This window comes from Sinohyriopsis cumingii, chromosome 12, assembly GCF_028554795.1.
Source record: "Sinohyriopsis cumingii isolate HCF-2022 chromosome 12, ASM2855479v2, whole genome shotgun sequence".
In the NCBI taxonomy this organism is placed as follows: Eukaryota; Metazoa; Mollusca; class Bivalvia; order Unionida; family Unionidae; genus Sinohyriopsis; species Sinohyriopsis cumingii.
The window spans coordinates 78464733-78490218 of record NC_142972.1 but is presented as its reverse complement, the minus strand read 5'-3'; the positions used below and the strand labels follow the sequence as shown (position 1 = coordinate 78490218).

Genomic DNA, 25486 nt, shown 5'->3' with positions numbered 1-25486 from the left:
TAAATCCAGATCAGGACCTGCTTGTATCGCGAGTTGCTAATTTGGCCCGTCCAAAGAAAGTGTTACTTAGTTTGCCTGAAAGAGATGTTAAGTCTGCCAACAAAATGCTGCATTTTTTATTTTTTTAAACACTGGTAACTCATTAATACTCAAAATGATGCAAGACCCCATCTGTAAATCCTTCTAAATTTTGAGCAGTACACTTTGTGATTGTTTGACAATTAAGCTACATTAGGGTACTTGTGACTTACTAAAAGCCCTCAATATGTTTTTTCACACAATAGTACAAGAATATACTGAAACCGATTTAGTTCAAAGAGACACAGTTAAAGCACCATCACACAAACTAATCACAACCTTGAAGCTAATGTTTCTACGGATATTAAAAAATCAAACATCTGACATCATTTCTATTGTAAACTTTGAGAAACTTGGAGATTCTGAGAGCATTCAGAAAATGAAAGTACTCAAAGGCCCCAGAATACTTATCACTACACAGAGATCGTAATGAAATACAAAGACTGTACATTGGCCTATGGCATAGTCAGAAATCAGAACAGCACAGTTACATGAAACATTTATTCCAAATTTAGCACCTCAGCATGCTGAAATTGTTAGACTATTGGAAACCTCATCATTTGTGAGCCCATCTTCAGCAGAATGTGAATGGGGGTTCAGTGAGCAATGTCTCAAGTGAAAGGGACCAACTATTTAAAAATTTAATTTTTCTAGCTGGGATATGTCAAATAATAACAAAGAATATGGGGTTCTTGGGCAAATATATTTAAAGTCAAGGCAAGTGATTTTCTTTTAAATATTTCCCCTGTATCTGTGCCTGAAAATTTCTTTGCAAACTGGAGCAAGTTAACAGTCAGGACCTTGAGGAAAACATTGCCTCATGTGAAACATTTTGTGAGGCATATATACACCATGTGAAATATTTTGAGAGGCATATATACACTTAAGTCAACTGAATATGATTTTGATTTCTTTCTATTTCAAATTTGTACCAAAATGACTGTACAAAAAAGTGACAGGTCTTGTGATTTTTAAGAAGTTAATTGCCTCGGGCATGTGTCTGAAAAACATTAGTTCCTTTAAACACAGCCATGCAAAGTTTACCCACAAATTTCACATTTTTAAGTGAAATGATAAATTTTGGAAGGCAGGGAAGATGTTTCCTATAAGCTTTAAGATTCAGAATCAGAATGTGTTTTAATCAAGCAGAAAAGAAAAGCAGAAAAAATGAGATAAAACTCATGATCTAGTCAACCTTAATTCCAGAAAGCATAACTGTAACATAGTAGAAATCTGGAAGAAGGAATGCTCGGACAGTGCACCCATCTCTTACGTGTTCGATGATTGCTGAAAAAGATGAAAAAAAATTATGTTTCAGCCTAAAATGTAATTGTTTTAAACAAAGTTATGAGCAATTTCATAAAACACATAAAAAACAACAACAAAAATGACTACAAAATATGATACTTTTCTCCACAAAATAGTAAAGCACTGCAAAGTAGCTTGAACTGGTAAAGACCTGGTTGAATCTTTACAGCTTTATTCTCATTGATGAATGAATGGTATTTATAACGATCAGATTTACAATGAAAACAGATTAAAGGTTTTTATATCTTCACGTTACTCATTACTAAAATCTGCAAGATATTAAAGGGAAATAATCATTACGAAGATATGTTTATCCCAAAATGGGTCTCTCTTCTGGAAATATGTATCTTAACCATAAAGTCTTAATATGTGAAATTGAAGGAATTAAAGAACAGAGCAAATGTATGAAATATTTTCCATTTACATTCGCTGTCACGGTATTATTATTTAACAGTGAGCATACAGATTCTCACCCTGTCACAATTTGATTATAACTGAGATGTCATAATGTAAAATTCTGGGACACTATAAACAACTATAGTAATGTTAATAAAATGATTTCAAGCACAAATTCACAATTACATCAACTATCTGAATTTTTCAAAATTCTCTGAAAACTTACACCTGAACATATCTGTTTTTTCCTTGTGCATGTCACATTGGTTTACCAAACTTCTTGTTTAAATTTATGTGTGCTTCTGTGTTTGTGCATGGTGGCGTAAGGACCTACTTACCATCAATCGGTTTTTGGTGGAAAGAATCTACAAACTGGCGTGGGTTTTCAATGGTCCATTTGATGTCCCTGACAGCTTTTTCACCCCCTTCTGATGCCCATTTACCCTTTCCAGCAGCCTTAGCTGCATCCTCTGCCTGAACCAACCTCTGCTGATTTTCACTGGATACAAACAAATACTACCTCATCAGTCTTTTACAAAGCATATGATTGGGGGGGGGGGTGAATTAGAGTAAAATTTTCATCAAAATCCATATGTAGATGCATCCCAATATTAATATCTCATAATCATACTGAAGTAACTATTTTAGCAAAATGTCTTTAAATATTATATTCCTGCATGAATGTGTGTTTGTTTTGGATTTTTAACATAGCTTTAAAAAACTTTTTTTAGTTATATCACTATGAAGTCTGCAGTGTGACAGTTTACAGTGATGTCTAGTACTGGGACTTCATCCTGCAGACACATTATCCAGACACCAGGCCAACCAGTCCTAACACTAACCTCTATATGCCGAATGCCTAGCGAGGCAGCTGTTAATATCATTTTTACAAGATTTTGGTATCACTGCCATGTTTCAAACTAGCAACCTCCTGCATCAGAGATGGACGCTCTAACCACTAGGCCACTGGAATGGTCCCTGCATGACCAAGAGAAATCTCAGTGCAGTTAGTTTTATATGGTTAGAAGACTGTATCAGTTGCTGTACAAAACCAGATACTACACAACTGTTACTTATTTTCAATACTATGCAATATTCTTGCTAGTTGCCTTATATTACCATTAAAACTTCCCCTGCTAGATCAAAGAAAACTGCATCAAGTCAAGAACAAGTAACAGATGTGTGGTAACTAGTCTCACATGGCAAATTCGTTCAAGCCCTCCATTTTATCTCCATAGAAACAGTATGACAAAGTCAAAATATGGCAAGATGCACTTTGATGACACAAATGCAAATACTTGGTGCTGTGACAAAGTACCCATCTCAGTTTAATAATATATGTACTTCAAAGAAGACAAATAACATCCCAATGACTGAATCTCTTGGTCTTGTTGCCAGCTCCAGTAGACTCATTTAGTTTAAGTTTTTCTACAGGAAAGATGATTAAATGCCAAATATATTTAGCAAAGGAATACAAACATACTCATCTGCTCGAAGACCCATCCTTCTAACTTCTACTAGACCTTCATTCACAATAGCTTCTGTCATATTCTCCCCCGTTGTATCTGAAATACACATCTACATAAGTACACTACAATCTTGCTGGCTCGCATCAAACCAATAAATTTAGAAAAGTTTGTACGTTTTTAGAAATTTTAATGTAGCTTTAACAATGTTAGTTATATTGCTATGATGTCTACACTGTGGCAGTTCTAATGATGTCAAACACTGGGGTATGTAACATCATGTCCCACCTGGTCACATTATCCTGACAGCAGGCCAACTAGTTCTAACTTCTTAATGCTGAGTGACAAGCAAGGCAGCTGCCTATGTCATTTTTTAAAGACTTTTGTTCGACTTGCCCGGGGTTCAAACCCATGACCTCCTGCATCGGAGGCAGATGCTCTAACCATTTAGGCCTTTGGAAAAGATAACTAAAACATCGATCACTCAAGCATTTTGTCTGCATCATTTTCAGCATACATTTTATTAACTATCACCTTCTATTCAAGTACCCCATTGTATAAAATTGACATTCAGTGAAATTTTCCAAAGATTTTGTCTTTCAGTAGGTGATATCAGTCATTTCAGAGGTTAATACTCCTTTTAAATGAAAATGAGTGATATCTGCACATAGAAAAAGCTTTAATTCAGGGTAATAACATTAGGAAATTAAGAAAACCTTATACAAGTTGTTGCTGTTGTTGTTGTAGGGTTTAACGCCATTTTTTAGCACAAGATAGGCTATACATGGCGGCCAGTATTAATGGTAGAGGAAGATTCTGGGAAAACCCCCGGAAAGAACCACCAACCCACGAGAAGCTACTGGCAAGCTTTCTCACATAGCCACGCTGGCTGAATCCGAGACTCGAACCCATGCAGACAGAGGTGAGATGGCAGTGATCCATAACAGAGAGCGCTTTAGACCACTTGGCCACTCGAAGCCTCCGTTATACAAGATATAAAAGGATAAAAAAGAATTTCTTCATAAAAAAAAACAACTACCTACTCAAAATGAAGTGTAAGAATATAACCATAAAACACATAAAATATAGTTTGATGAATGATATTTTGGTTACTTTCAATATCATTTAAATTAAAATTTAATTAGAAAATAGTTGATACAAACTGCAAGAGACTCCACTGTTCCAGCTATTAAGAAATAGCAGGGTGCTCTCCCCTCTGCCCTCAGTGTGCATTTGTCATTCAAGACACCAGCATCATTAAAAGGTCTTCCTTGCACTTTCTCAATTCTATTTATTCAACTTATCCATGTGCTTTGTTTATGTATGGTACATATTCAAATATATGCACTCACTTTTACAAGGTTAGTAGCATATTTCATTCAAAATTTTCAAGGTTTTTTCAAGGTTCAAAATCAAGATGCATTATTACATTAATTTTAAAGGATAAATGAAAATGTATGTAAACACAAGTTAATATGTACTATTACTCAATACGAGGAACATTTCTTGCAAATATTTTTTTAAAAACACAATAAAACATAAAGTCAATAGTATGATCACTGACGGCTTTCCCATTATTATTAAACATCATACATCTGGGCATTAGAAAAATGTAGTCACTGAACAAAGTTCATTTTATTCTGTCTACACTACACTATTTTAGAGTGAAATTTTCAGTTCTTGTAGCTTGTCATCAAGCTGTTTTTCAAGAGTTCCAAGTTCAGCGATTTTGTCCTTTTCACTTTTCCTCAAATTATTTTGATGTCATGATAAAGAAAATTTTTCATTGGATCTTTGCTTTTAATGCATAGTCATCAGCAGCAGTTGACTCAATGTCTTTTTCAGTATCTTCCTTTCTTTACTCATCCCCATCAACAAAAAAGTAAAGATGTTTTTTTATATTATTGCTTATTTAATAGCAGTGTATGGATTTTAAACTAGTTCATATTAGATATATTAATATTTCTCTCAGCTTAGCTGTATTCTATATTTTTAGATTTATCGTGTTCATTGCAATTATCGTCTGTCCTATTTCCACTCAATCCCAAAATAGAACCGGAATGAACTAATTTCATAATTAAGACTATATACAGTTTCTATTTTAAAACTTGAATCTCTGTGTTCACAGACATACCTCTTTTGTCAAAAATGATTTCATGCTGAAGGCTTCTTGTTTTAGTGCCATTACAAGAGCTTGGCTTTTTTTCAGCTTCATGTGACCATGGGACACTCTCTCCCATTGTATGCAAATCAATATCTTTCTGGCATAATCTGCATTTTGCACAGCTCTCCAAGAAAGATCTCATAATCCCAACATTATACTTTTCTTCATCTAGCCACCGAAGTTGGAATCGGCATCAGCCATGTCAAAGCAAATGATTCAAATTTAAACCACTGCTACATCCAGGCTTTCTACAATTGGAAGTTCAAAATGTATGACTGTGCAGTGGCCAGTTGTGGAAATAATTCTATTCCGGCACAAACTTAGCAAGAGATTTTTTGTTGTTGCTTTTTTTCCCTTTTATTTTTATATAATTCTGTAAAACTAAAACTATTTATTAATTCCTTTTGGTTTCAAGAAAACCAAGGTTTTTCAAGGCACCCAAAACATATTTTGAATTGTCATGGTGTTTTCAAGGCCTTGAAGGAACAATTCATTTTTTCAAGACTTTTCAAGGTCCCCTACAGACCCTGCTCATAATGCACTAGCAGATCAGGACCTATGTTGTTTGTTCCACTAATTACTCCTAACAAACTGCACATCTCCAAATATGTTAGCGCATTATGCAATGGCCAATATGGGTCCGTGCAGTGTGTAGCTGGATTCTACTTTCAAGTGAATATATACTGTACATTGCCAGTTTCTAATTCCTAAAAGACCAGATCCTAAATTTCACCAATGACATCAAGTACTCTTATCACAAATATACTCCTTTCTTCAACAAAAGTGACCCTTTTTATAAAAGTATCCCTCCTCAATGGAAGAAATTCCAGGCTCGAGCCTTGCTAATAACATATGATAAAAATCACTCTACAACAAGTACATTGTTTTTCATAACGATATAATAATGCACATTACAAACCTTTCCCTAAATAAACAACACCATATTCCCGACCACTCCCTGGCGCCTTATATTCCACTGTGAATGCCACTTCTTTGCCAACCAGTTTTTTTCTGAGGAACTCGCGAGCTTCCCACGCATATGGCTGCAAAAACAATGAGCTCATTTTAAGATCTGGAGTCCTACTGTGAGTTGGGGAAGCCAACCCCCCCCACACACACACACACATATTCAACAAAAGAACAAGGATAAAATCTTAAATCATGCTAAAACTCTACAAAAGTGCCACAATGTAAGGAGCATCCCAAACAGTCCTAATCTTTATTTTTATCCGTTACCTTTTCACAATGAAAGGCAATGATTATGTTGTTCTGCCCATATATACTTTTACCTGCCCTTGTGTCATAATGAAGTGTATTATCCTTACACATCATTAGAGATACAGAATTTAAGGGATATGGGTCATCTACAGATGTTCACAACTGTTTTGAAATTGTTTTTAAGATCACTAAGGGTGTGGGGAGGCTTTAAAAATTGTGATCACTTTTTATATATCATAGATGTAGACCTTACAGTTGGCACACATCATTATCAAAGCCTTGTTTATAACATGTAATGGGGTTTGTGATTACATCCTCATGTCAAGCACCATGTTTGGAGAAGGGGGAGGGGATCATTTTAGAAATAAAAATTATATGAAATACCCACCCACCCCGAGTCATGCCCTTGCACCTGTCAAGAACCCCACCAAATAACCATATAATATCAGTGCTCAAACTAGGGCCCGAGAACTGGGAGAAGTGATATCTCCCTCTAGATAACAAGAGTACCATGAAGGGACTGAAACTCTACTGGCTGAAAAGAATTTCCAGGAATTAAATTAAGAGTGTTGTTCTTTTTAACTGCTGAGCATTGAAACCGGCTCTGTTATCATGAGCTACATGATTTTCACTCTAGCCACCATGGCAGCCAAATCAGTGAAACCCCACTACAGCATGCTTCAATATAGCAAAAATTTAGATATAACATGATCCTGGTGCCTGAAATTTCATCTTTTTTATCAGACACAATTTTTTTCGAAAGTACAAAAAATAATATTTAATGAAAGTTCAATAACTTTGTGCCAAAAATATGCTTGAATTCGAATACAACACATTCATTGTGTGGCTACCCAAACTTTTACAATTATTACACAAATTTCTTGACGCTTTGTGCCAAAATAAACAGGATAATTTAATAATTTGGCAAAATGTGTTATGATATCTTTCTTTACATGAATAAAGTTGTTAAACATTTCTATTTGTGAATTTTCATTTCAAATGTGTCAGTAATCAATCACTACACAATGATCTTAGTGTATTTTTTAAAGCCATCAGCTCACAGGTAAGTCTTATTATGGCTGATACATGAACAAAAAACCATTAAGTCTTATTGAAATTATCAATCAATTAATAAAAGTAATTGCTATTCATCAAAGTCAATATCACAGCTAAACACTGTTCAAATTATGGGCAATGGTTTATAAAGCAATAAAAACTAAAGCTGCCAACATGTGCATGTGGCTTGGTGTTGTTGTAAGACAATTGCCATGCGATCAGTTGACCAGTGAATAATGTTCTCCATTCCCTATAAAAAAAGACTCCATCTTGATTTACAATAATCTTGCTCCAGGTGTAGGGCAACTAGTCCTAGACTCATAATCAGAAAACTGTCAAGACCCCAACCTTATAACTAAATATATACTAACTAAACACAAAGGTAGACAAATACATATTTACCATGCTGCAACAATGGTCCTTGGGTCAGGCCACAGCCCAAGTGGCATAATGTGGAAGTGTGGCGATTTTTGAAATTTTGTGCCACTGACCCAGTTGTTATTATCATTATCATTATTATTATTACTACAGGATTTCCATTAAACTACATCAATGCCTATTATACACCCAACTTCTTCTCCAGGTAAGCCAGAATTCTACTGATGGATCTCCTAAAGACTTCCACCAATATAATAAACTCATTATCCAGACCATTCTGAAATTAAACCGAATTCTGATACCAGAGCAAGTTACTTGTGGCTACTGGATTATTCATAATACCCAAGAAAGAAAATAATGCAGACTCAGGTGTCATTTTCTGCCTAGTCACCATTTCCATGTCAACCCTATGGGTACTGATAATGGCATCTCCAAGTCAAGACTAAAGTGTTAGCCATATAGCAAAATGTCCATAAAAAAAATTAAGTTCATTTCCCTGTCTGTCTATCTACCACTCAAATAAATCTCTGCCTGAACTGTGCAAGATGAATGTGTACCAGACCTCAAAATGAATGATACGGAGTGCTGGCAACTAAAGATGCATCTTTTATAAACCTTGCTGGGCACTTTCAGCTCTGCTGCACCCACTAATACTAGCACTGCTCAGTCTGGCTGAATACCATTCATGCCCATGTAAGATAACATTACTAACTGCAAAAAGGAGTAATTCTCAACTGCTTGATAATGGTGATAAATGTACAAAACTGTAAAAGGATGTCTTGATAATGGTGAGGAATGAACAAAACTACAGACATGTGGCAAAAAAGGAAAACAGGAACTTGGAATGAAATTGCCTTGAAAGTAGAATGTATATCTACAACAATGGAGAACTTTTTGGGGTCATTACCTCATCTTTGGTTTCTGTTGATGCCTCTATGTTGGGGTTGGCACGTCTGGCAAGCCGTGGTGCTGTGATGTTAGAGAAACAGATTGTTCTCTCTGGTGGTGGCCCTCCACGTGGCTGACCTCGAATAATGATAGCATCTCCAGAGAGAGCCTGTAGATTTAAAGAATTTTTATTACAATGGCAGTAGATTCTTCAAGACAAGATAAAGAGGCCCAATTAATACAATGCTGGTTTTTTTTCTTCTTATGATTATAGTTACGCAAATAAAATCATGAATCATGAATTCTATATCATACTATCAAAACATGGCCAATGCTGATTTTTGCATACCATAAACACTGATCTGTAAGTCCAACAGAACACAACATATACCCTGATCAGCAGATCAACATCTATGCAATTTGACACTGGTCTTGACTTACAGCCAAGTAAATATGGTATATTAAATATTGTTTTCTAATATATCGACATTTGTAAAGCACTGTTTAACTTGACACAAGGAAATATAGATAGGACATGGAATTTATTTCCTGATAACTTTTTGTCGCTAAGATTACATGTCACTATCTATATAAAAAAATCAGTACCTTGAACAATTTAAGAAAATCTTTCAAATAGCCCTTATGTTTTCATGAACACTTGCTAGTGAAAATTTAATCAAGAGTACAACGCACAGCAAGTCAAAATTTCTAATCCTGTCAATTACTTCAGTAATGTCCACAAATATTTTACGGGGATAGTAAACTTTAATAAAAAACAATCATATATTTCATCAGCATAACCATGTAGAAACAACCGCTGATCATATAGTCAAAAGTAATCATTCATGAAGATAGTGAAAATATAAATGTTTTATTGAGACTGTTTCTATTAACTTTAATAACGCACCTTCAATATATATATATATATATATATATATATATATATATTACTCTTCTTCAAGATTATAAACCTTCACACAAATCTAAGCAATCTTGATATTTCAATGCAGGCAATACAGAGCAGAAAATTTTTCAGATCTGCATATTCATTTTTCTTAAATTTCAAAATGGTACTTACATTCAAGCAAGTTTTCTTTAAGTTTTGGATAAATATTGTTAAGGGAAATAAATATATTTCTGTCACAAAAAAGGCAATTATTTTGTTAATGTTATTAATCTTGGAAAAAAATTCTGGATCTGAAGCTGACTCACCAAATGACTCCAAATTCTCCGATTATCTTTTTGTCTTTGAAGACAATCAGTTTCTTTCTCCCATCAAGAATATTTAATTATTTGATAAAACAGGTGACAGGACTGTTAAAATGTCTTTCCCCATTATGACTCCATGATGAAATTACTAAAAATATCAGAATTCATTTTATTTATTATCTAATGTGTCATGTACCTTTACCAAATGCTTGACCAATGGTTTCAAGAAAATACTTGATAAAACACTTTCTTTTTAGACAATCAAACAGTTATGTGCATCTATAAATTGAGCTGGATTATGATGCTGCAATGCTAATTACAATGATTAGTCACTTCAGAAAAAAAAAAGCTGGTGATTCTTTAAGGAAACAAATGTATATATACTAACTGATGCATCTAATACTAATAGCCAACCAGCATACAGCCGAGTACATCTCAGCAAACTGTCCAGTAATTTCTCGGGACTACATCATTGTGCTTTTCTGTACAGCAAAATACAAAAGGGGGTATGCAAACATCTGCAGCATATTGTAAAGTAACTATCTATACTATCTACAAGCTTATGCTGTATTCCACGTCATCAAGATGCTTGATTTTATCACTCAGTCCATGTGGCAAGTTTCACACAACTCTCGTCATCAAGAAACTTGTTTTTATCACTCAGTCCATGCTGCAAGTTTCACATAACTCTGAGAAAATCATACAGAGTTAAAACATTAAAATCCCATCTTAACACATCACCCTGAATACTTAAGTCAAAGAAGAGAACAGCAACTGATGGCTGAATATAAATCTGGAAGCCACATCTCAGCTGGTCATAATAAAAAGGTTGCAGGACTTTTATACACACCTAGGATAGCCTGGATCAACTGACACTGTGTATTCTTGGGAGATACAATCAAGTCCCATTGACAGGGCCAATGTGTTACAGATGCCAACAAACATGAACAAAAGTACTGAGTATTTAGAGCTCATAGGAAACAACTGAACTGAAATTGATAACTATGACAGTCAGGACTTTGCCTCAGAATCCTAAACCATCACAATAAAGTGACAGTTCAACTAATGAAACAGAGAAAGCACAACCAAATGGAATAATCATATTGCTAAAGATTCCTGAAAAAAGGTTGGCTTTGAAAATACCGCAATGAAAAAGCAGATTTCATACAACTATGCCGCAATTACCAACAAAAAAAATCATAATGGAGTTTTCTGTAAATAGTCATTTCAATTCTTTCAACATGGGTTTATTACTTTATACAATAAATATTAAGCTTTTCAACAGTACATGCTTAGAAGTATTGTGGACTCTGCCAACAGCATGGCTTTCTACAATTTCCTTGTCCACTCAAATGACCATCCACTGTTCTGGACATGGTTCTTTTAGCAGACAAGAAAATCTGCCTTTAAATTTCTCACATTGGATTACTTCTGGATTACTCTGATGCTACTGTCCTTACACTTCCATGTAAGATGGATGATTAACATTCATTTTTGTAGACAAAGTAGGATTTAAAGAAATATTTTGAATGACATAAAACAAAATGAAAAAATTTGATTCCCCCCCCCCCCAAGATAGTCCTACAATGTAAGACGTTGCACATGTTTTTGTTTTAGTGCTATGTCTTACTGTCCAAATAACGGACTTGTATAGCGTGTTCTGATGTTGTTGACATCGGAATGAGTAATCAAAGTTTCAGGAACATCTCACACACTTGGCAGCCTATACTGACACTCTTCCACTAATTTTTGCGTAATTAATATACTTACCGTGCAGTCTTTATCCTGGCAGAATGAAAATATGATGCTAGCAAATGGGCGCATTTTCACATTCCATTGACATACATTTGAATTTGTTGCAATGTGATGGTAGTGTAGGTATGCTGAAGTAAGTTCAAGTAGTTTCATGTTGGGGATATGTTTCTTGAATGAAACAAAATGAACTGCTGCTTACAGTTCTAACAGGCATAATATATTTTTATCCGTTTCATTAAAGAATAAGATTTCAAAATTAACCCGATTTCAGCATTCTCTGCTTTCATCGCTTTACAGCAAAAAAAAACTGGGTCCATTTCTTTTGTGAAAATTTGAATTTATTAGAGAAAAGACACAAGAATAAGTAAAGTCTGACTAAAACATTGGGACTTTACTTTGTAGAAAAGCATGGTTATTTTAGTTGTCATTTGTGTGAAATATTCATGAAAATTTTGACTTTCATAAATATGTTAGTTGACATCAAAACACGCTACACAGCACCGTTAGTTAGGCTGTAAGACCTTACGCCCGCAACATAAATATCAGCGTCGAGGTCTTACATGTAGGACTACCTCCCAGGACACCTAGAAACTGGTTTTCCAATTTTAACTTTTTTTGTACATTTATGTGTAGGAATTTTGTATTTTTGTCACGGATAATTTTTTACTTTTTACATTTTCTTTCTGCAGTGACAGTCTTAAAGCCATGTGACAAGGCTTACCAGCTCAGCTCTGAGGTTTGCCATATGGAAATGATTTGAATGAAATTACAGACTACAAGGTTCCACAATGAGAAATATCCTGTCCGAAATATAAACAGTTCCTTACAAGAACACCCACACTAGCCTCGAATGAAACTACAGTATATATACTTGGTTACTATTTTTCCCAGAGAATATAACCCTATAGTTAGAGACCTCGAACAACCCCACCCCCAACGCATGCACCTTACGGAGAAACTTCAGTAACGACTGGTCAGAGATTACATGTCCCTTGTAAGTTTGCTTTTCACATCAAAATTCTACGAAATCGCAACCATAGCAATTCTTTGTTTGTTTCTTTATCTGACTATAACCAACCTAAATGATTTTTCTGTACCTGCTTTACGATTCCTTTGTGAACAGCTGCTGATGCCGGCGCTGTCATGCTTGAAAATTGTTTTTGTGGATAAAAGGAAGTTATAGATCACGTGATTTGTAGACGTGGACCGTTCCGGAAATTGCATAAGGGAATTTTGGACATCCCCCCCGCCAAAAAAAAAAAGAGATAGCACGTTTTAATGGTATCATATACAAGCCATCGTCATGTATGAGTAAAAAGGATAAGCTTTATTGGTTGGCAAGAAAGATATGTAGGCAAGAGAGTTTTGATGTCAACTGTAAAGGGCAAAAGGGACGAAATAATGTCATAAATGAGATCAAGCTCAAGGGGGATTACCACTTGTTTGAAAATGAAAATCCGTAAACATTATTCAACTTTTTTTTTATAGCCACGAAACTTAATGCGCCTGCCATGCTCGCACACTCGCTGCACAGTAATATTTTATCATCATAACTTATATTTTAGGTTTGAATATTATTTTTTTGTTTTTGTTTTGTTTGTTTGTATCCCATCTATTTTCTATTATATATGCCGAGATGCTATATTCGGGATTTTCCTCGTTACGAGTTTACTTGATTTTAAATCGTACGAAAATATCCAAAGGTGAAATAAATAAATAATTTAAAAAATAATGCGGATGGAGTAGGGGTTAAAACATAGTCATATTTTCATCAGATTTTGCATTTATCCTCACTCTATATATATGAACACACACACACACACACACACACACACACACCGCTATTGGGCTTTTCTGTGCATCTAAGGTTTCCGTCACCTAATTTGGCGCAAAACGCATACCGAATTCAGCCGATTGGCGAAAATAACATACTGTAAAACTTATCATCTGAAAAGCGGTAATTGTGACCTGAACATGCTGTTCAAAATAATACTAATTTTGGACACACGGAATACTACCCGTGTTTTCATGACTCTCGATATGTCGGCCTATTCTGCGCATGGCTTTGAAAAGATGTGATGTTAATTCATCGGGCTATGTAAACGAATCACATTACTTTGGACTCTTTCTGTCAGCATTTCATCCGAAGAACTAGGTCAGGTTTATAGCGGGTTTGCAAAATTCATCGTAACAATGGTACTAAACGGCAAGAGATATTAAGCAAACTAAACCGATCTAGTTAAAATAAATTGGTAAAAGTTAAACATTTTTTAAAAATTAAGCAGTTATTTTGAAGAGAAACAACAATGAATATGATGTAATGTGTTTACAACGTCTCTTTTGTGGAAAATAAATTACTAAAGAATTTAGAAACAGACTAAAAACCCGGCAAAATTCTTGAGAAGCGGCAAGTTGACAAGTTGGATAGCACACGATAAAGTAGTTGTGGAGCAACTTCTTGCAAAATTAGAAACTCGGATTAAGATCCAGTATTGTTCTAAGGTAAAGATTTCTATCTTTTAAATAAAGTATTTTTGTATGATTCTACAAGAGAAATATTAAAGAGGTTTTTCTGTGTTTTAAGTTTAAGAAGGTCGTGGGTTCTGTTTCCATAGAACTCATTCTGCAACGCGTGCCGTCCAACAGAAACTTTTATCAGAGATAATTTAAGAAATGCTTGACGGGTAACCACCTATGACGGGTAAAATCATGATGAGATTGTCGCTGAGAATGGACCACCAACATGAGCATGAAAGTACACGTCGACCTCAGACTGTTTAAACAACCCCCAGTGTTCCAATGAAAATTAATAAATCCTGTACAACAAAGTTTTAAAATCAATACCTGTCATTTGCAAGGCCACCTGAAAACAATAACAGTCCATACTTCACATTTCAACCCTTATTTGCAACTTATAGATTCCGTCACTCGGTTCTTGACAAATATAGCAATCACGTGATGTTACATTTATGCACTCCATGAGGTGTCATCAATACACGAACTCCGAACAGAAAAGTAGATTTCAAGTATAAGACTTTTTTTGTAACAGTTTTCCTATTCATTAATTCATTTCGGTAATATAAACTACTTGAGAAGTCAGTAACGTTTATGCACAAACTTCGAAAAGTTCGGGTGTTTTGTGGCTTTTTTTTTATTTTCAAGGCGATGGTGCAGAGAACTTTTATGCTCTCGAGCGCCTACCGTCTCTACCGACACCTAGAAGTTACAAACGTTTATGCCTTGTCGCGCTATGTATGATCAGACCAGTAATATTAAGCGATCAAAGCCCTGAAAGTGCTGGCACCTGAACACAAAGAATGAAATATGGATAAAGAACATTATTCTGTTTAGTAATTTCAGTGAGCTGTTGTTATGTGTCAACCATGTATGCTACATGTTATACTCTATGACAAACGGTACACATTTGTAAGAAGAAAAGAAAAAAATCCATCGGTATTAAATACAGTAATACTTTTTTAAAGTAGCAATATTAGCTTGCATTAAAGTCGCATGCGATGGATAAATCGGGCGTTGATTTATTGCAAACCGAAATCACGTGTTAATCGAAAATTGTATGCAATGTCTCCTACCAATATGCGAATTTGTGAAGGCTACACACAAATTCATGTTTGTATGTGAAACTAAACAAAATAAAGAACGAAAACACTAGCAAGAAAATTCCCAATTATGAATAATGTTTCACAGATATTTAGGTGGCGCTCTACAGTTTCGTATTTTGTCAAGGTTAGAATTTTACAGAAAAAGAATTCCCCGGATGCCTCACTGGTTATACTGGCTATTTAAAAAAGACATTGTATGTATTAGGTATAGTTCAAAGAACCTTTAATTCCCTATATTTTGATATATGATTGGTGGGTGTACTATGTGTTATAGGGTATACAGCTTGGCCTTACTCCAGATGTACACCTTTCAATAACATGCTAGTTCCACTTGGTCATTTTCAATTCCTGAACTTCAGAGACAAATTGTATAAAAGAGCCGATAACTTTTTTTTTACATTTTATATATTTGGTAACTCTTTCATTGCACTTTCAGAAGCTGGTATTGTCTAGTCTGGCCAAATTATTTTCCCTATTTTAATAGCTGCTACGGATAGTGTACTTTGGACTTACTCAGGCTGTTTTTTTTAGCACAAGGGAACAATCATTGTAGTTCGCAGTGTGCTTAGATCATATACAATTTCCAAAAGTACAATTTCCAAAGAATTGTCAATCAAATTACATCAAAGTAGCATAGAGGTATGACAATATTCTCTCTACTGTACATGTTTTAAATGCAGACAACTTCACCTTACATATATCACTCTTTCAAAAGTACAATATAACTGGTGAGCGCCTTCTTAAAGAGACATAGGTATTATTATTGTATGATTTAATTGTGATTGTATGGCTTAAACATTTAAGTCGCAAGCATTAAACGGTCCTTTTGAATAATTCTCATGTATCCCCCCCCCCACACACACACGAAACAGTATTTATTAGTGTCTGAGTCTCTAACAAGTCTAGCCACCCCCACCCCCTTTATAAAAAGTGAGCTATTTTAAAAATGCACATTACATTTTCTCAACATAGCAACCAATGTTATGATGAAAGATAGGAACATGAAACTAGCCAGAATGATTGCTGAGATGTCAACAATACATTTTACAGTTTGAAAAGGGATGGAACAGATGAGGTTCATAAAGTGAATTTGCTTTGTCATCATTTATTTTTTCATTTCATTGCAAAAAAATATGAAAAGAAACATTTTCACTATATATTTCTTTTACTTAATGGAAGAGTTTTCAATTTAGGTTGACTTTATACCTATAATTCAAGACTTCTAATTTCCCCATAATTAAGGTCACTACTCACGCAAACATGCCTTATGGCAAATTATGTAAGTAAGAGCAAAATGAGCATAATTAGCTTGTTTTCATGCTTAACATCAATATGAATATACCATTTTATTCAGAACATCGTACATAATTATATGAAAATAAAATTAAAATAATTGCATACATTTTTATAGTTGCTTTAAGGTGGCGCTCTACAGTTTCGTATTTTGCATAGGGTTGCATAGGGTTAGGATTTTAAATAAAATTATGTAAGCAAGAGCAAAATGAGCATAATTAGCTTTCTCGTGCTCTCCATTGTGTATGTTTTAAATGCAAACAACTTCACCTTACATACATCACCCTCTCAAAGGTACATAATAACTGGTGAGCTCTGAAGTCGGTCAGATTTAACCCGTTTGTGATATGTCTACATTACCCCATCCCAATAGTGTCAATCCTCATATGATATATCATTTTTTTTTAAATCCCTTCATGCGAATACTGTCATTATTTCTACCAAATACACAATACCAAGCATGATATGAGTAGTAAAGTTAAGAGTTTCTTAGCCAAACCATATTTGTGTACTTGAACGACAGCATGATTGTTACCCCCTCCCATATCTCCCCAGGTTAGCCTAAACTAATACGAAAACAACTTTGTTGAGGCAACAACGTCGATTTCATTATCAATTACCTAACTCGAGGACCTATCAAGGAAATCTTTATCGTCGTCAAATAAAAATATGGTTGGCTCAGACCCCCCCCCCCCATCTCTACTACTTCGGTTTTTACATGAAATCGCAAGCAGTTTATTTTACAGAGCCACTTTATTTGGATCAGGGAAAAACATTTTTTTTTTAAAATCAGACTTATACAATCGTAACATCTGGATGCGGGCATTCTGACATTAGTTATTTGGCTGATCTTGATAATCCTGTTGAGCTGCACGATAAACATAATGACTATCCATTTTGTCCAGAATCAATGGTGATCGACTACAGTTTATTATCAGAGAAGCAGGAAAATTACTCACAGCAAGATAAAAGTAAAGTTAAAACATTGGTACCTAGTCTGTTAAATAAACGGAGATACATCTTGCATTATAAAAAAATCTAAAACAAGCACTTGATCATTGTTTCGTATTAAGAATAGTTCATAGCGTGTTAAAATTTATCAGTCGCGTTGGATGAAAGATAATATCGACATTAACACTAGCAGAAGAGCAGTTGCAAAAATAGAATTTGAGAAAAACGTTTTCAAACTAATTAACAACAGCATCTTTGGCAAGACCATGGAAAATATCAGAAACCTAGTCAATATTGAGATCGTTAATAACGTGGAGCGTTGTAATAAACTTGTTGCGTCTGATGATTTTGTTAGTATGAAAATATTTAATGAAAATCTAGTGGCCATTCAACGAAGAAAGACAAACTTGAAGTTGAACAAGCCAGATTATGTCGGTATAGCAGCATTTGAGATGCCAAATGAGTTAATGTACTGGTTCCACTACGATTTTGTTAAGGTCAAGTGGCCTGATGCCGAGCGGTTATGTACAGACACTGACTCGCTAATTTCAGATTATCCACAAAAAAAAAAAAAAAAAAAAAAAAAAAAGGATTTCACTGTGACAATAATAATAAAAATGTTATAGGAAATTTTGTTGAGATGATGATAATAATATCAAATTGTCATAAAATTTAAACGATTGTCATCATCAAAATCTGGTCTTTACAATTTTAATGATAAAGATACTGTTCTGATGGCATTAACACATTCGCGTTAGGATACAAAAAGTCTAATAGTATTGATTTTAGCAAGGTGGATTTTTTATATTGGTTATTAAATTAAATTTTGTGCGAATGTTAGGTATACTTAAATTTTGTGCGAAATATAAAAAATAATGGAAGATATTACAGTGGAAGATACCAAGTTGAAGATGAAAAGAATTCTTTTCCGAGGTAAGTATATGACATTTATGCTTGATAAAGAAAAGTACAGCATGTATTTAAAGAACAGAAATAAGATAAAGTTGTCTCTGGTTAGCAGAAAAAACTCGAATTATTTTAATAAGCTTACCTGGGTCACAGACTCACTTTCTGATGCTATCTTTACAACCCGATAACTCAAAATAAATATACTAAGACCACAGTTGATGATGAAGTAAAACAACGTTATATCGATAAATCAATATTCTCACACGGACGTTTATCAAGATGCTAGAGCCTGGCTCTCTCATCAGCGGTAAGATTAATTTATATTTGTTCTGTCATGATGACGAGAGTTATATAATAGCAAAAGTTGAGACTTTAAAAATATCTCGACAAGCGGCTGTGTAAAACAAACTACTTGGGCTTTCATGTAAAAAACCGCAGTAGTAGGTTTAAGGGGGACTCTGAACCAACCATATTTTTGTTTAACGGCGATAATGATTTCCTTGATAGGTCCTCGATAATGAAATCAATGATGTTGCCTCAAGAGAGTAATTTTCGTATTTGTTTAGACTAACATGGGACGGGGGGATGAGATATGGGAAGGGGTAAAAATCATGCTTTCGTCCAAGTACAAATATATGGTTTGGATAAGAAACCCCTCCTAACTTTAATACTGATATGTACAAGTTACATTTTTAAAAAGTCGCTGTCCAAATATTATTGCAAAATTTAGGAATTTATTTTTATCTATGTAGTAATGCCGCTATTCGTATAAAATGAAGAAAATACACGCAAATCGACGGTAATTGCCATTAAAATATATAATAAAGAGATAAAGTGTGTTTCTGTAGTTGATAAACAAAATGTTTCCGTATATTTAATCAAAATCGTACATCTCTCTGTCTCTCTCTCTCACACACACACACACACACACACACACACACACATATATATATATATATATATATATATATATATATATATATATATATATATATATATATATATATATATATATATATATATATATCTATATATTCTACAGGTCTGGAACATATGTTAAATATCGGCGTCGTTACATATTCCTTTGTTGTTACTGCTGCATAAAACAATGATATTTTTATCGTCCAGTTAGTTATGATATTTTCCCCTTTATACCGTATGCCACTTGAAAATACGACTGAGTACTGACGAATTTAAAAATAGGTATTTTTTATTTTTTATTCTTTATTTTTTTGCGAAGACGGAAGAAATAAGAAATTTGTCTGATGTTTAAACAATTTACAAAACTATGGAGAAAACATCTCTGGTCATTATCCTTGTGATGATTTATGAATTATAAAACACTGACGTTCACTAAACTGACTTTCATTATATTCATTAATATAAAATAAATAAACAAACAAATAAATAAGAAATAAAAAAATATATATATTTTTTTATATAAAAAATAACCGTTTCGATCAAGGCAATTAATATAATCTGCCGGTTCATTCTCCGACTTTGCTAATGTTTATCATGACAACAAACATATCCTGACCATCCATTCCACCACTACAAGAATCAGGGAAGGATCAAGTCAAATGTTTGGGGAGGGGTCGTCCCAAAATTTGAAAAGGGCGCTGGGTTTCTTCAAAAGGGCACCAAAGCAAAATTATAAGTATATTTACTCAAAGTGTGCATACTATCCAATAAACGTATTAAAGAATAAAACGATGTTAAAATTTCAAGTGACAAGTGACTGTACGTTTGTGTGTGTGTGTGTGTGTGTGTGTAATTATACGGTATTTTTTTTTTAGCGGGGTTGGGGTGGTCCGGCCCCCCCACACACACACACACTTCGATCCTGCCCTGTGAATCTAAATTGACAAGTGAAGTCAAATTCAAGTGTGAAGGTTCGTTTGAACAAAAAGATTATGTGATGTCTGCAGCGAACACTAACCAAAAATATGGCGTGTGCACTGAGAAATCGGTAGGAATATCTCTTTCATTTAAAAATAAATGCAGATTTCATGGTTCAGTTTGCTACGCAAAAGGGATGAAAAAACGAATTAGAGAGTCAGCAACAACAAGCCTTCTGTAGTACACTGGATGGCTATAGGAAGCTAATGAAAATGGATGGTTGAAGAAACGGACAAATAAATTAACAAAATGAAGGAGTAAACGACTGGTTGGACGATTTGGCTGGGGGGAGGGTAATGGAATTTTTCAGTACATAATAACAGGGGCCCTCGCATAATTTTATGCTATACATGGCGGCCAGTATATCTGGTGGAGAAAGAGCCATGGGACAGGCCCGGCCCTAGGCTGTGCGGGGCCCAAGGCAGCAAGCGATGAGCGGGGCCACAAGCTAAAAAAATGCATTGCGGAGTTAATTTTTTTTTAAAGTGCGGGGCCAAAGGCAGTTGCCTCGTTCGCCATGCCATAGGGCCGTGCCTGCCCGGAGAAAACCACAAACCCACGGGAACCTACTGGCAATCTTTCTCACACACACACACGTTGGTCGAACGTGTAGTGATCAGTACTTGCGATGCCAATCTTAGCCAAATATTACAGAACCTAGGTTCAGCCCACATAGACAAAAGTGAGATGCGGATAAAATTTGGGTGAACAAAATGTGATTTTTCTGTAAATTACTACGCCGGAATAATTATAACACTCAACTTCACATCAGTGAAAATTACAGTTTTGTCATGTTTTGTCAATCGATACAGTGACTGTGGTTGAAAAAGAAATTTTTATTTGCTCATTCAAACAGCTCGATATATTATGTTGGGAGACAATAGCAAGAAAATTTAGTCGGGTACCCGTATCTCACAAACAACTTGCTTGTGAAGGGTCTCAGGGCATCAGACTAGAGAAAATGTGTACTCGCGCTTGTAGTAACTAGTTCAAATGGTGTATCCATTATTCCTTAGAAACGGAAAAATCTAAGGCCATGGGGGATAAAGGAGCATAGCGGATTGTCGCATGTGGCTTGCAACAATGGCACAAGCTACGAGAGTAGTAACGGATATCGATAAAACAAACAAAAATGTCACTATGCTGACAAGGAGAATTAACAACACGGCCATGAGAAATGTCACTATACATACAAAGGGAATTGAACATTCAAATCGTTCTAAACGGCCAGGGGCATTTAACATGACGTTCCATGTTTTCATATTTATATGAATAGAGAGACATGTATTGTTAAAACCTTATCTACTAACATATGGTTGACTGACCCACACTCACTTATCTACTGACCAATACACAAACCAACACGCTGTTTGAACTATCACTCACATCTACTAACCAGTATGGTATGTGACTGACCATCACCCAGTCATCTCCTGACCAAACTCCATACCTGCTAATAATCACTTTGATCAACAATCACTCATCTACTGACCTGTACCCATACTTATTAACCAATACGTCGTTTTGATCGACCATCTCCCACTCATCTACCAACCAATTCGAATCTTGACTGACCAGTACCTACACTTAATAACCTGTATGTCAATTTACTGACCAGCACCCACACTTACTAACCAGCAGAATCAAAACACACGTACTCACACATGCTAACCAATACACAATTTTACTGACAAGCACCCACGTATGCTACTAATGTATATTGTTATTTACTATATGTTCTTGTTGTAGGGTTTAACGCCATTTTGAAGCACATGATAGGCTATACATGGCGGCCAGTATAAATGGTGGAGAAAGAATCATGGAAAACCTGGAAAGAACCACCGACCCACGAAAAGTTACAGGCATGCTTTTTCACGTACCCACATTGGCCGAATCCGAGACTGGAACCCAGGCAGACAGAGGTGAGATATCAGTGATTCGTAACAGTGAGCGCTTTAGACCACTTGGCCACTCGGGGCCTCTGTTACTGACCATCAACCACACCACCCTAGCACACTTGTTAGTCTAGACCAAATTGTTTTCATTTTCCCGGATTTTATAGTGCACCTTCAGTTATTGTTCATTTCATTATGATGTGCAAGGGTAGGATATTATATCTGTGGATAAAGTAATGGGGAACAACGCTTAAGTTAAGACAGATAATTAATTGTAATAACCATCGAATATTTGCCCTTTTGCAAATCAAACATAGGAAGAGAAGCTCCTTGGACAGAATGATGCCTAGTGGCTAAATCCATATATCTGAGATATTTATACAAAGCATTACCTATATCTCAGATTATTGTATGCGGTTTTGGTAAATTTGCATAGATTGTACTGATGGTATAAATAACCCACATCAAGAAACAAAGGCATACTAAAAGTAAGATGCATGCCCAAGTTGCGAAGCTGTCACGAAATGTAAAATAAACTAGAAAACGCCGGAACATTATATCAAAATGGCATTAACTAAAAGCAGTACCAATATTCCGAAACTAATAGATTTAATCGGAGACTTTTCACACACACACACACACACACACACATCCGGAAAATTTAACAGTTTGACTTAGACTCAAAGTAGTACTAAAATTAGGAAAGTTAGAAGGTTTTATCATAGTTTGAAGAGGAAAAATCCGGAAAATAATTATATAATATAAAAAAAATTATTACAAATTAAAATTTAAAAACTGATCTAAACTGAGTAATATATACATTTCGAAACTGTAATTGACTTTAGGTGGCAGGATCCAGTTTCGTAAATTGGAACATGCCAAATTTCTTAACTTAAGGCTATGGTGTGACTTTTTCAGCTATTATTGTTTACTAATTAAAGATATGGATACATTTGTAAACTAGGTATTTCGGGTTTGTGTTGTTCTTGAAATTGATGTCAGGCATGTACACCTTCCATAGTTACTCTGCAGTATGTGGATAGGGAAATACCAATAGTCGGCTAGGAAGAAGAGCTAGCCTCCCATAGCAGTAAACACATGGGTTTGGGGCAAGTAGAATGTCTCAAAAAACGGCTTGGATGACAATTATTTTCAATTGCATAAGCATGTTTAGTACACACTGTTTCGTAGAATTATCATCTAGGAAAAGGGCTTGTGTTTGCACTGTGAGCATCACATGGTGTCAGAAACGACTTTCAGACATTAAAAATGCAGGTATAAATTTGGGGTTGGGGTGCATAAACTTCGTCTGCTATGAAGTGCCATTGATTTTTTTGGTCAAGTGGATAATATTCTTATGCTTCGTTTTAATATCGGTATCCAAAAATATGGAAAATTTTGACCTCACTTGTGAATTAGATTTTTTATGATTTTTATACTAGGTCGCTGATTGCGGCATTACATTTGTACATAAAAACTGCCCCCTGCCCCCTTAGTGAAGAGAAACCCGGGGAAATCATGTGGTTCAGACTATTGGTAGTACTAAAGAAGATTAAAAGATAATTCCCCCAAAATAGAAACTTGCAAGAAGAATGTTTATAAATTATAACATAATTTTTAAACGAGAGGAAAAATTTAGTTTAAGAAATAATTGGTCACGTGTTTGTGTAGGTCATTGTTCTGAATTACCGTTGTGCTGTCGATCAATATTGAGGTTACCTATCATGGTGTCGCCAGATTTTTTCAGTGCATGGTCCGTAACGTGTTTGTAACTTGGGACTTGATTGTCCAACAACACCAACGTGATATCGACTCCGTCTATCAAATGCCGTCCATATTCACATTTCCCTCCATGTCATTCCCTGGTAAGATTCTACAACATATTTTCCTACAAATAGTTTATCAAAGTATTTTTTATTTCCTGTTTTAAAAGAAATACTTTTACGTCTGAAATAGAATAGTGTTTGGCAAGCTCCAGTAACTCGTCCTTTTTAAAACACTCTAACTCTTCATCAGTAGGATTAGAATCAAAACTCTCTACTCTAGATGACATTGTGAAAATTTGTTGGTTAAACCAAATGCAATCAAAATACCAGAGACAAAGAAAATTTCTAAAGAAAATGAATTATTTTTTTAAAATCATTTTAATTTCTTTTAAATATTTTTCAGAAATTAATATCCCGGACGAGGACCCCAATTTCTGTTACCTCTCTATGTGATTAATATAAGTAATAGAAATATTAGGACATAATTTTTTAGTACAAGTAACAAGATTGAAAATTCCTCTAAATTGTATTAAGAGTAAGTTTTGATTAAATTGTATTAGAAGTAAATTGATAAATTATATTGGAAGCAATTTTCTGCTAAAATATATAGAGATTGAATCCATTTATTTGTGTTACAATTATATACTACTATTCAACAAACATTACGCTATTATGATCAAGTACGAACCGTCTTATACGCACATTGCTTGTATCTCAGACTCAGAAAAAAAGTACATTCATTAGGTTACGTAAATAGACGAGCTAGACAGATTCCATAGATTTTTCTAGAGGGCAAATGTGCTGATCTTGCAGAAGTACCTACGTAATAATGTACATAGACCTAGACAATAATCTGCAAGAGACTACGAAGCCTCACTTTGAGATTCTGGCCTTCGCAAGAGCTAGGAACACGCCATATTTGGCGTTGTCTTAAGAATTGGGTATAAAAAGCCCCAGCCACGGGCCGACACCAGTTTTGCTGGCCAGAAGCTCAAACAGACTTTTGTCTTTGCAGGTAAGATAACCGTCTATGTACAATTTTTCATAGTATAAGACTTTTTAGTGTTATAAGAATTTTTAGTGTTAAGATGTAACCTAACATCAGTATGTTTAACCATTAGATCATTTTAATATTTCTTTACTATTATTTAACCTAATGTATTAGAAAGTTTAACTGTTTGAAGAACTTATATTTACTTATAATTATATTATTGATTATAGTAAAAGCAACGTTCGC

The 25486-nt window shown here is 34.8% G+C and overlaps 1 protein-coding gene across 1 annotated transcript in view; it reads right to left on the bottom strand.

The window, feature by feature from the left end:
* LOC149786795 (staphylococcal nuclease domain-containing protein 1-like) overlaps positions 1-13093 on the bottom strand; it is a 46034-nt gene extending 32941 nt beyond the window's left edge. The window contains exons 1-6 of the mRNA XM_089977298.1: positions 13014-13093; positions 8972-9121; positions 6332-6455; positions 3266-3347; positions 2121-2281; positions 1274-1365 (exon numbers count right to left, since the gene is read on the bottom strand). Of these exons, the coding sequence (XP_089833424.1) occupies positions 1274-1365; positions 2121-2281; positions 3266-3347; positions 6332-6455; positions 8972-9121; positions 13014-13061 (657 nt within the window). The 5' untranslated portion in view covers positions 13062-13093. The remainder of the gene's footprint in view (positions 1-1273; positions 1366-2120; positions 2282-3265; positions 3348-6331; positions 6456-8971; positions 9122-13013) is intronic.
* Positions 13094-25486: the final 12393 nt, after the last annotated feature.